Raw genomic sequence first — 13,882 nt, forward strand, 5'->3', positions numbered from 1 at the left:
GTTAGTGATATGGGACCCCTGATACGACTCTGAAAGTTGACACGTATGTAAGCATCCTGTCTGATCACCTGCATCCATTCATGACCATTGTGTATTCCAACGGAATTGGGCAATTCCATCTGGACAATGCGACACCCGCACGCCAGAATTGCTAGAGAGTCGTTCCAGGAACACTCTTCTGAGTTAAAACACTTCCTCTGGTTTGAACACTTCCACTGGCCGCCAGACATGAATTTTATTGAGCATGTCCGGGATGCCTTGCAACGTGCTGTTCAGAAGAGATATTTACCCTCTCGTACTCTTACGGATTTCCGGACAGCCCTGCGGGATTCATGGGGCCATTTCCCTCCAGCACTATTTCAGACATTAGTGGAGGCCATGCCATCTCGTGTTGCAGCACTTGTGCGTGTTGACGGGGGCCCTAACACGATATTATAGTCATGTTGGAAGGCGGCTCTATTTTCAGCCGTTCTGCGCATCTCCCACCATTAACAGCTTAGCAGCCAACAAGATTCATTCTCTTTCCGAGCGGCTAGCTGCGAGTTACCAACTAGACTGTGAGAGAATCTCTCCCGAATGCTGCGCTGTTGCCATGTCACGTGACGGCAAGCAACTTTAATTAAATTGCATGTCTTTGGAGTGTTGTCGTAATTGTGCAACTGGATTCGTGATTTCCTACTGTATGTAGTAATCGACGAAAATCATCGAATAAGACAGAAGTGATATCAGGCGTTTGCAAGGAAGTGTTACAGGCGCTCCTCTGTTTCCGATCTAATAAACGATGTGGGAAACAATCTGAGCAGCCCTCTTAGATTGTTTGCAAATGATGCTGTGATTTACCATCTTACAAAGTCATCAGAGATTAAAACAAATTAGAAAACGACTTAGACAAGATTCTGTATGGTGAGAAAAGTGGCAATTGAAACTAAATAATGAAAAGTCTGAAGTCACTCACATGAGTGAATTCAGTTAACAGGATAAAACAAACCATTCTAAAGGCTGTAAATTCAATTAAATACTTACGAATAACTTAAAATGCAACTATCACTTAGATAGCGTTGTGCAAAGCATTCCAAAGACTGCGGTTTATTGGCAGAACAATCATAAAATGAAGCAGGTCTACTGAAGAACTACTTACAGTATGTTTTTCCATCCTCTTCTAGATTACTGCTGTTGGGGATGGGATCCATAGCAGATCGGATTGATAGAAAAAATTAAAAGAAGGGCAGCTCATTTCGTATTTTCGCGAAGTAGAGGAGAGACTGCCTCGGATATCATAAGCGCATTGGGGTGGCAGTGATCGAAACAATGGCGTTTTTCGTTGTGTCAGGAGTTTCTCATGAAGTTTCAGTCGCCACCTTTCTTTTCTGGGTGTGAAAATACTTTGTTGGCACCCATCTACGTAGTGGAGGACTGATCATCATAATAAAATAAAAGAAATTAGAGCTCGCACGGAAAGATTAAAGCGGTCGTGTTTCCTGCGCGCTATTCGAAAGGGGGAATAACTTGAAGGTGGTTCTACGAACGCTGTGCCATACAATTGTGAATTGCAGAGTAATCATGCAGATGCAATAAAGATGCTTCACAAGCCGTCCACAAGGTGTACGTCCCGCATTTACAACTTCTTCAAATGTGAAACTGAAATCGGTACTTCAGTTTTTGACATTTTGGAGACTCAAGAACGAACTGTAGAAGCACGTGTTAGCAAGAGAACTGTATAGAAAATAGTAAACAAAAGTGTCGGAGCTGTAGAAACCCCAGGAAAATTTGTTTTAGTGTCGCCTGAAAATCATCTAAATCGCAAGAAACCTGTGACACAAGTAGGTGGTTTTGACAACGAAGTTTTAAAACGCTCCATGTTTGAAATGTATATAAGAAGGGAATATGTAACATCACAAAAACTTTTTAGAATTATGCATGAGCAGACTGGCTTCAAAGGTAGCGCTTCATCAATGCTAATAATTTTAAAATACCTAGCACGAACGACGTCCGTTATAAAGACGCACGATACAAGAGGAGGAAGTAGTTCTACGGTGTGTTAACTTGGTGAAACATTGGTGAATCAGAATCATTCCATGAATACCTGCTGGAAAATGAATGATGGGACTGGCGGTTTTAAAGTTCCCATAGAAGAAGATTCTCGGATACTTATTCTGCATGCTCTTCTTCTGATATGGTTCCTGAGAGTAAACTTTTATTTAAGTGTAAGAAAAACAGTAGTGACTTGTGCATGAAGCAATAGACGACATCCCCCCTTCAGGCAAGGGCACACAGTGTGTTTCACGCTGGAAAGTTTCGGAAATAAGACTTTCACAAGGAGGTGAAGATGGATAAAAGTCTTGAACGCATCATCCTAAATTTACCATCAGATGGTTCGGGCATGGACTCAGATAGCAGATGGTATTGCGATGTAGACTTCGAAACACAGTGAAGTAATGATCTTTCTTGGCTTTAAACACTCGTGATTTAGAAACATTTTAGTCATATCAGTTGCATGAGAACTTCCTAGCTTTTATTGATTAGGAATATGAAGACTGTGAAGCATTCAAACTATAATGTTAAACTGATTGCCCAAGGGAGAGTTAAGCTTTTCCCATTCTCTTGTATTACTCCCGAGAATGCGGCTGGATAACTTCGTCAAAAACTCCAGTGTTTCGACATGTAAATCCCTGTCACGAATTGCAAAATGCCATAAAATGAAAGGGATGGTTACCTGTCGAGACATCGGTAGTTTTCGACGTTATCGGTCAGCATTCCGTCGAGTTACTTAGAGAAGATTGTTAATTGTTAGCTTGTTCAATGGATCATAAATGCGTTCTCCCACTGTAGTGTCGAACGAGTTAGTTTAAACTCATAATGCTTGTTGACACCGAAAAGTATGATATCATACTGACAACTTTTACGATAGTCTTTTGTACTAGTCTGTGCTACCAGTAATTCTTTTTTATGCATAGTTATTTTCCATTGAACTGCAGTGAAACACGCCTACATACGCGCATTATACACATTTAAAATATTATGTGGAGTAGAAGCAGTTGTCAAACAAATATAATGATTTCGGTTTGAGTTTGAAGTTTAATTTTTGATGTATTACATTTTTACTTATAGACAAATCGCAGTAAATGACAATTATTGCAACTTTTTCGATGATCTTGTCGTTAGACAAACGTCGTTTTGAAAAAAATTGACACCTTCACAAAGCTATTATCAGCTTTTCTCGCCTTCCCATGTCACACAGACAATTGCTGTGGAGAGTGGACACAGCCTCAAGACTCACAAGTAAGATTTCTCTCATCTCCTCCACGCTCTTCAGTGTATGCTCGTCACAAGTGTGTTAACAATGGGCAGCAAAAATGCAGACTGCCACAACAATGGACGAAAGTGAAGACGCCACAAGAAGACAGCCATTTCAGATGAACAGAACAGCCACAACAATGGACGACAATGAAGACGCCTCAAAAAGACAGCCATTTCAAATGATCAGAACAGACCAAAACACAAGCAAAGACAGAAATCTATTACTGGTACTTCAAGATCTACGTACATTTGTTAGATACTTTTGTACTGCCGTTTTTTTGCTTGGTAGTGTTATACGTCGAAACAAGTACAGTATTAAATAATTAACAAAATTATTAAAACTTGTGATTGGTAGCTATTTTTAGGAAACCTGTTCATAAATAGGGAAGTAAGGGGTGAGCGTCCTATAGGCGACGAAGTCATTAGAAGTAGCGACCCCTGCATGAGGTTCGAGGATGCAGGACAGATCCATTTCCGACGCAACGTTGCCATGAAACGAACACTTCGTGTGGAGCTGCACCAAAACATCCTGTATCAAATGAGTTCCTGAAAGTGTGCGTTCCAAGGTACCTTGCTGGTGGTATCATTGTGGTTGTGTAGGTCGAAGTGAAGTGGAAGGAAGAGAAGGATTTCTGGTCAGAAGAGTATCGGGTAATATCAACAGCAGCAGAAAATGGTATAACAGGTGCAGGATTCGTTATGAATAGGAAGGTAGGGCAGGGGGTGTGTGTGTACTGTGAGCAGTTCAGTGACCGGGTTGTTCTAATCAGAATCGACAGCAGACCAACACCGACAACGATAGTTCAGGTATACATGCCGACGTCGCAAGCTGAAGATGAACAGATAGAGAAAGTGTATGAGGATATTGAAAGGGTAATGCAGTATGTAAAGGGGGACGAAAATCTAATAGTCATGGGCGACTGGAATGCAGTTGTAGGGGAAGGAGTAGAAGAAAAGGTTACAGGAGAATATGGGCTTGGGACGAGGAATGAAAGAGGAGAGAGACTAATCGAGTTCTGTAAGAAGTTTCAGCTAGTAATAGCGAATACCCTGTTCAAGAATCACAAGAGGAGGTGGTATACTTGGAAAAGGCCGGGAGATACGGGAAGATTTCAATTAGATTACATCATGGTCAGACAGAGATTCCGAAATCAGATACTGGATTGTAAGGCGTACCCAGGAGCAGATATAGACTCAGATCACAATATTGTAGTGATGAAGAGTAGGCTGAAGTTCAAGACATGAGTCAGGAAGAATCAATACGCAAAGGAGTGGGATACGGAAGTACTAAGGAATGACGAGATACGTTTGAAGTTCTCTAACGCTATAAATACAGCAATAAGGAATAGCGCAGTAGGCAGTACAGTTGAAGAGGAATGAACATCTCTAAAAAGGGCCATCACAGAAGTTGGGAAGGAAAACATAGGTACAAAGAAGGTAGTTGCGAAGAAACCATGGGTAACAGAAGAAATACTTCAGTTGATTGATGAAAGGAAGAAGTACAAACATGTTCCGGGAAAATCAGGAATACAGAAATACAAGTCGCTGAGGAATGAAATAAATGGGAAGTGCAGGGAAGCTAAGACGAAATGGCTGCAGGAAAAATGTGAAGACATCGAAAAAGATATGATTGTCGGAAGGACAGACTCAGCATACAGGAAAGTCAAAACAACCTTTGGTGACATTAAAAGCAACGGTGGTAACATTACGGTGGCAACGGGAATTCCACTGTTAAATGCAGAGGAGAGAGCAGATAGGTGGAAAGAATACATTGAAAGCCTCTATGAGGGTGAAGATTTGTCTGATGTGATAGAAGAAGAAACAGGAGTCGATTTAGAAGAGATAGGGGATCCAGTATTAGAATCGGAATTTAAAAGAGCTTTGGAGTACTTACGGTCAAATAAGGCAGAAGGGATAGATAACATGCCATCAGAATTTCTAAAATCATCGGGGGAAGTGGCAACAAAACGACTATTCACGTTGGTGTGTAGAATGTATGAGTCTGGCGATATACTATCTGACTCTCGGAAAAGCATCATCCACACAATTCCGAAGACGGCAAGAGCTGACAAGTGCGAGAATTATCGCACAATCAGCGTAACAGCTCGTGCATGGAAGCTGCTTACAAGAATAATGTACAGAAGAATAGAAAAGAAAATTGAGAATGCACTATGTGACGATCAGTTTGGCTTTAGGAAAAGTAAAGGGACGAGAGAGGCAATTCTGACGTTACGGCTAATAATGGAAGCAAGGCTAAAGAAAAATTAAGACACTTTCATAGGATTTGTCGACCTGGAAAAAGCGTTCGACAATATAAAATGGTGCAAGCTGTTCGTGATTCTGAAAAAAGTAGGGGTAAGCTATAGGGAGAGACGGGTCATATACAATATGTTCAACAACTAAGAGGGAATAATAAGAGTGGACGATCAAGAACGAAGTGCTCGTATTAAGAAGGGTGTAAGACAAGGCTGTAGCCTTTCGCCCCTACTCTTCAATCTGTACATCGAGGAAGCAATGATGGAAATAAAAGAAAGGTTCAGTAGTGGAATTAAAATACAAGGTGAAAGGATATCAATGATACGATTCGCTGATGACATTGCTTTCGTGAGTGAAAGTGAAGAAGAATTAAATGATCTGCTGGACGGAATGAACAGTCTAATGAGTACACAGTATGGTTTGAGAGTAAATCGGAGAAATACGAAGGTAATGAGAAGTAGTAGAAATGAGAACAGCGAGAAACTCAACATCGGATTGATGGTGACGAAGTCAATGAAGTTAAGGAATTCTGCTACCTAGGCAGTAAAATAACCAATGACGGACGGAGCAAGGAGGACATCAAAAGCAGACTCGCTATGGCAAAAAAGGCATTTCTGGCCAGGAGAAGTCTACTAATATCAAATACCGGCCTTAATTTGAGGAAGAAATTTCTGAGGATGTACGTCTGGAGTACAGCATTGTATGGTAGTGAAACATGGACTGTGGGAAAACCGGAACAGAAGAGAATCGAAGCATTTGAGATGTGGTGCTATAGACGAATGTTGAAAATTAGGTGGACTGATAAGGTAAGGAATGAGGAGGTTCTACGCAGAATCGGAGAGGAAAGGAATATGTGGAAAACACTGATAAGGAGAAGGGACAGGATGATACGACATCTGCTAAGACATGAGGGAATGACTTCCATGGTACTAGAGGGAGCTGTAGAGGGCAAAAACTGTAGAGGAAGACAGAGATTGGAATACGTCAAGCAAATAATTGAGGACGTAGGTTGCAAGTGCTACTCTGAGATGAAGAGGTTAGCACATGAAAGGAATTCGTGGCGGGCCGCATCAAACCATCAGTGGACTGATGACAAAAAAAAAAAAAAAAAAAAAAAAAAAGTCGATCACATGCGGTTTCCAACCCATTAGCACACGAATCAATTTTGAACATTCAGTTCAACATATTTTTTGCCAACCTCTGTTGTTACTGATTGTACTATATCCGAAATTGAACGGGATTTCTAATGAATAGTCCATTAAATTTCGGGCATGCAGCCGTGCAAATAAAATGTCTTCCATCCTCAGACGATACGCGGCCTATATATCAATGTAAGAAATTTTGTTTGCGCGGCTGCATACCCGAAATTTAATGGAGGACTTCTATAAAGCACACACACACACACACACACACACACACACACACACACACACACTCACTTCTGTTGAACTAATAAGTGTTCTGCCGCTTATTTGGTTGTCGAACACTCATTTGACTGTTCTGCAGGCACTCACTAGGCGTAAGAATTACGATCTGTGCAGCATCCCACCGTTGTTATCGTCACAAGTTCTGTTGCAAACAGCTTCGTAGTGCGCACTGCGTCACTCACTGCCTGTAAAGGACACGAAGCGAGTTCTGAAACGTTCCCTGCAAGGACACGGTACGTAGTAAACACCTGGCGCGCGGAATGTTGGCGTATATAGCTCATAGCTCGTGAGGCAGTGACAGCTGTAGCCAAAATCGTCAAATGCACATCCGGATGCGCCAATGACACCCACTGCAAATAGCGCAGCAACGTTGCTCACACGTTCATTCTCCGTACCATACGAAGTCACTAGAAATATTTACACATAGTTTCTTAATTAAGATCGCGGGACAAAATATTGGTCACTACCTTAAAAGAGCACGCTCATCGCTTTGGAGCTCTGTAGAAGTTGTAGAAATGGTAACAGGCAGTCATATGAGTGGAAGCAGCGCAGTAAGATGGGTTACTGTGGAGACATGGCAGGAAGGAGCTGTCTTGTGCGTACGTGAATGAACCTCCCAATTTGTTGCTGTTTTAGCGTTGTCGATCCGATGTGTCTGCGAGGAATGGTGTACCGCCTGCAACCATGTAACATGGTGTAAAAACAGTGGTCGTAAAAATATCCGTCGGAGGCCGTTAGGCTTACTGGGGGCTGAACTTTTAAAGGTCACTGGAATTGTTCTTAGACCTTTTAAGGGTATACCACATACTCTTTCCTTGTTTCCCCTATTTTTCTCCCCCACATTAAATGTTTTATCTATAACGACTAATAAATTTTCTGAGCGTTATTCTTATGGCTTTGAACGTGTTTAAATAATTTTTGTCTAAGTTGTCTTCAAAACATTATCAAAATCCACTGTTTACCCTTTACAATGTACATCTTATGAACTGGCACAACCTCAGTGATATCACCTACTTGTTGACAGAACATTCAACTCACACCCCCTCCTTGACGCCTAAAAAAGTTACACTGCACTAAATATTGAGATACTTCCAATTATGTACTTTTTAGCCGGTAGAATATAATTCATCTACATTAGTACCTTTAAAATAACTTTTACTCATAGCTCTGCAGAAAAGTAATCTATTTTTGAATACTGAGCATGCTTCTTATTTTTGTTTCAGAATCCGACCACAGATTCCTCGAGAAGTAATAGACATGTGTCGTGTATGTACTGCTGTGACCCCAGGAGAGCCGCAGGTGACTCTGGGCTCGGATAAGGCATTCACATATGACTATGTATTTGATATGCCTGTAATGCAAGATGAAATTTATGGTACCTGTGTCAGCAGTTTGGTTGATGGTTCCTTGGAAGGATACAATGCAACAGTACTGGCATATGGGCAAGTAAGTTCGAAATCTTTGCGCAGTGAAGGACTGAGTGACAGTCATTGTGAGACTACCATAGTTCTAATGTTTGGCATCATAATATGGGAATCAACTAGAGAAAAGTGATGGTGTTACGCTTGGATCAGCAGATGCAAGATAATAATGCAAACAACATACATTTTGTCTTTTAACATGTCTGGTAACTTTGATGCCATACTATACATCTGGTCTGAATGTGAAAGTCCCATATTGCAGTGCCTCTGTTGTTTCAATGTACCGTGCAACGTCTTTCAGATATGCCCGCATGTCTGAAGGAACAGGCATTACTACGACCATCAGCTGTATGAGGTATAAGAATCATATTATTGGTGTTTGCAAATATTGTGAAATTCCAGCTACACATCGAATTGGTGACAATGAAAATTTGTGCCACGCCAGGACTCGAAACCGGATTTCCCACTTAACGTGAGTGGCCGACGTAACCGCTTTGGGTATCCTAGAAAGTCAAGGCATTATATCTAGATTCCTTCAGACGAGCATGCATATCTGAAGGAACAGGCACTGCTGCACTCATCAGGTGTACGGAACATAGGAATTATATTTGTATTTGTGAACAGGGTGAAATTCCAGCTACACATTGTATTAGTGACAATGAAAATTTGTGCCGGACCGTGATGCGAACTCCCCGCTTTGCCACTTTGACCCGGCCAAATCCAAACTTCCACATGTCACCATTCTGCGTATAGATTGGCAAAACTATTCTTTTCACAGATCAGTTTTGAACTGATGACGCACTGAACTGAACTAGCTCTTTTTCATGACTCAGCACTCACCTCCACCACAAAAATAAGTAGAAGAAAGATTGCCTTTTTAATTTAGGTCACTAAATCTGTATTTTTATCTGATTTGGGCTTTTCAAAGAACATATAAAGAGGAGTAATGATTTTGTCCCTAGTAATTTTCAGATATAGGCGTTTTAAATTTCGTTTGCTGTAAAAATATATAACAACAAAATCCTAAATATTTTTTATCAAGCAGAAAATTTTAAGAATGAAGACTACTCTTGTTATATGTTGATTCTTTTATTGGAAAAAAATACAAAAATTATAACAGCTGTAATTGAAGTGTATCTGCAGCATGACTTACAGTTAGTATTACTGTATGATGTGTTCCCATAAAGAAAAAAATTAATAACTATTGTTGTTCCGGCCAACGTGGTATCCTTCCCACTCTTTTAATATAGGGTGCCTAGGAAGCCATTTTCTCGGATAGCTGGACAATAATTCATGCAAATCTTATTAATGGAGTTTATTACAGTAAGTTAAATAGATAATACTTTACGTATTTATAAAGATGGATCGCAAGCAAATCGCGACGTTCAAATAATCAGTGCACTTCGATGTATACAACTTCCATGCAAGCAAATAATACAGTTCACAAGTCACTGCTATAATGTGTATATCACGGCTCGTCTTCCAGTGCGTCCGCGGCTAGGGGGAGCGGCGCTTACATTCTCTTCGTATAGGGGCCGCTCCTGTCGTGGTGTCGTCCTAGTCAGCGTATCAATTGCTGACGTCCTCTCACAGCCCTCTCTGCTGTAACGTTTCAGGCCGACGTGCCGGCGCTTGATGACAGTTGTCATTTATAAATGAAATTTTACCAATTTTAGTCAATGTCTCTTGCTCTTAGTGCACATTTTGCCTGCTTTTGAAAATATTCCTTCATAGGCCACTGATGTTCCTATGATACATAATTCTTTTAGAACCAGTTGATATCAGAGGCAAAAAATTGTAGAAATTGTAGAAATAGGAGTACCACAAGGCAGCATCCTAGGGCCCATATTGTTTCTTGTCTGTATAAATGATTTTCACACCTCAGATGATGCAGCCAAAGCAATAATATTTGCAGATGATACTAGTGTGATAATAAGTGCACCAAAGCAATTGCTACCAACAACTGCTGATAAAGTACTAAATTACATCCACTCTTGGCTCAATGCAAACAGGTTGATATTGAATGTAAATAAAACAAATTATTAGCAGTTTGGGAAAAGATGTCAAAATATAAATCTCGATCTGGTGTGGGGTGACAAAGCCTTAAGACAGAGTGACATCCACAAAATTGCTGGAGATTCATGTGGATGAAAACTTAAATTTTAATGACCACGTAATAAAACTTGCACAGAAACTTAATCCAGCCTGCTTTGCCCTCAGAATTATTGCAAATGTTTGTACCTCAGAGGGTGCCAGAATGGCATATTTCGACTATTTTCAGTCTTTTGCCACATACGGAATAATATTTTGGGGTTCCTCAACAGGGCACCTAAAACAATTTTTTTTTTTTGTTGCAGAAGAGGGCCATCCGAGTAATAGCTCACAGTCATCCGCAGACACACTGCAAACTCATATTCAGAAAGCTTAGAACACTTACTATACCATCATTATACATATACAAATGTGTATTGTATGTCAGGACCCACATTGCAGATTTTCAGACAAATGCCGACTTTCATAACTACAATACCCGTAATAGCGCAGCACTCCATACTCAGCGAACAAAAAGAACGAATACACAAAGGCATGTGAGCCATATCGGTGCAAAACTGTGCTACGCACTGCCAGTCAACATCAGGCAGTTAGAAGATGATAACAAATTTAAAACCGAATTAAAAAAATGTCAAGTAGAACAATATTTTGATTCTGTAAATGACTATGTAGGTTAATAAATTTTTTCTGATGATATTTATAAAGGCAAAATGGAAAATACTCTATCTGTACCTAATCATTCATTACATTTACATACTTAAAGGACACCTGTTTTGTGATGTAAATATATACTTAAGCTGTGTTGTGTATATAAGGACTTGCCGTTTAGGGAGGACAAAACTAAAGCCTTATGAAAAACAGACTATGCATTTGAAATAACAAGCACGGGTGTATATAGGCTATATTAATTTCATTGTATTATTATTAACTTCATTGTATTATTTTGTTTTGTACTTTTTTACGTATATATTGTTTGTGTCCCATTTCTTTGAAATGGCTTACATGTACCCTTGACAACATCCATACAATATTTATTGTCAACGGATGGATAAATCAAATAAATAAATAAAACAGTGCTGGTCACAGCAGTTTTCTTGTTTCCCACCAATTTAAGGGATTGCTGTATTTAGGCAAATATCCCTCCACTAAATATTTGTCCAGTTGGCAGTTGCTGTTTTTTGTGGGTCATGACTTCCTTGCAGCTGACTAATAGTTTCATTGAACTCGTCTCAGATGAAGTAGTCTCATGTCTCACAGTGATAACTGGTTGAGAAATGAGCTCTTATTTTTTCTTGTTAAACAACCAACGCCTATATTTCTGCATTATCCTCCGCTTAGCAGTCCTGGAGTGCTTTGTCGTCTGAAAATCCTTGCCTTTGAATTGGGGGTCCAGCAACATTGCCTGACTAATCAGTTCATTGTTGGAGGTAACCCCAAACCACTCTGATAACGCTTTACGAAAATGATCAACCACTCGCTATTTCTTTAGTATAATCTTCATTTTTGTCTTTAAAAGATTTTAGTTACTGTTTCATTCATCTTGGCAAGATTTTCATTTTTGAAAGAGAGACTGTTTCCTCTTAGGACACTGCTTTGGTTACCTCATGAAAAACTTTCAAAATCCTTAAAGGCTGTTGCATTATCTTTCAGTCTGTACCGTAAAGGTGATTAATTTTCCATCTAAAATAGCGAGGCAATAAATTATGGGATCTTTAAAAAGTAAATCTTTGCAGCATTTCGTAAGTAGAGTTCCATATGATTGCGACATCTTGCTTCAGTTTGTCTTTTTTTTTTAATTTATTGTATTCCAGCAAATTTTCTTAAAGCAAAGGCTCCCTCCTTAAGAAAGATAACAACTCATTTGACCTCGTCGACGGTTTTCTGTATGGGCATCTGAATTGCGTGTTGCAGAGCGAGGTTTAAAGAATGTGCAATGCGTGGGATGTGCGGAAGTTTAAGAAGCATGCAGTTAATTTCATATTTGACGCATCTTCTGTTGTTATGGAAGTGATTTTAAAATTGATATTATATTTGGGATAACAGACTTTACTCATTTTGAGATGTTTTCTGTAGTATGCCTGTCTTCGAATTGTGAACACTCTAAAAAGGTAAGACTTTAGTTCACTCTTCTCATCTATGAAATGTGCAGTCAATGCATAGAAACTAATATTACTTGTATTTACACTCGTCCACACATCAGACGTAAGACAGACTGTCGTTGCGGTGGTCAAATCATTTTTAATTTTATCAAATAACTCGTGGTGCAAACTGGGTATTAGAGAGTTTGATAACGTTTTTACATGTTTTGACTTGTTTAATTATATAAATTACTTATTGGTTGTTGTAAATGAAAGGCAGTTGAGGGTGAGGGCACCGCAATAGGAAAAAATCAGAACTTGGTCCAGAACTTGACGACACTAATGGGCTGGATGCAGCTTGACAGTCATTTGTGTTGCTGGGTGGATGCATTCACCCTAGGTGGAAGCAGACCTCAGTGACGACAGTTCACGAGAAATGAATTCTCGAATTTCTGCATCGATCGATGGCGACCTTGATCGGCTTCGCGATCCACATCGTTCCAGAGGTACTGTAGGATGCTTCGATTTTAGATGTCTCTTCAGGTTTGATGATGACCACAGCCCATGGCAATTATCTGCTGACCCGTAGCCGCATTTTCCCGTTCCTTCCATTTTGGTAAAATGGTACCGAACATGGCTCGTAATTCTTCTAGATGAAGGCAATGTGGATGACATATTGTTGTGCTACACTGAAAAGTACATTTCTAAAATTAAAATATTTACTATTAACATAGCCATTTCAAATTGTAAAAGCTTGAAGTGAGAACAGATATACTCGTACATGCAGCACATTCTACAATCAGAAGTTATAGTGTAGGATGTAGAACGTAGTGATCTGCGAAACCTAGACCCACAATCGTGTGAAGTTTGTATCATATAAAAAACGGCGTGAAACAATTACAGTGATTAAGAAACTCGCGAAGGCAAACCTGATAATATGCGAAGAATTCACTGCTGAAAGAAAAATTTTGAGTAATGTGATATCTGAATTTTGGCTACATAGTGTTTGACCAAAAGCTGGCAGGATAATGGTGCAGATAAAGACTGGAAAAAAGCAGTTCATTTGAACTCTTAAAGCCTGTGCTATAGGAGCTACGAACTTGTCTATTCATGCAGCCACTAGCTCTACCAGTGTGTCTGTAATGCTACTGTAGAACATAGTTGCTCATCACTTTCAACTCATTTTGACGAATTCCGCTATATATTTCAGAATACCATGCCTTTCTTCTAATGAAGTGGACATCTGGCTCAAGCCAAGCATGCTCTCCAGTTCCCTAAATATAGACTCCACTGTCCTAAGACACCACAGAAGTTACAGATGAGCAGGTTGAGTAGTGGCTTACAAACGCTG

General features: G+C 39.9%; 1 protein-coding gene across 4 annotated transcripts in view; it reads left to right on the plus strand.

Moving 5' to 3' along the window:
- LOC126481571 (kinesin-like protein KIF21A) overlaps positions 1-13,882 on the plus strand; it is a 500,490-nt gene that overhangs the window by 300,680 nt on the left and 185,928 nt on the right. For all 4 annotated transcript variants that reach the window (XM_050105427.1, XM_050105430.1, XM_050105428.1 and 1 more), the window contains exon 2: positions 8,204-8,426. In XM_050105427.1, the coding sequence (XP_049961384.1) occupies positions 8,204-8,426 (223 nt within the window). The remainder of the gene's footprint in view (positions 1-8,203; positions 8,427-13,882) is intronic.

Source organism: Schistocerca serialis, chromosome 5 (genome assembly GCF_023864345.2).
Source record: "Schistocerca serialis cubense isolate TAMUIC-IGC-003099 chromosome 5, iqSchSeri2.2, whole genome shotgun sequence".
Taxonomy (NCBI): Eukaryota; Metazoa; Arthropoda; class Insecta; order Orthoptera; family Acrididae; genus Schistocerca; species Schistocerca serialis.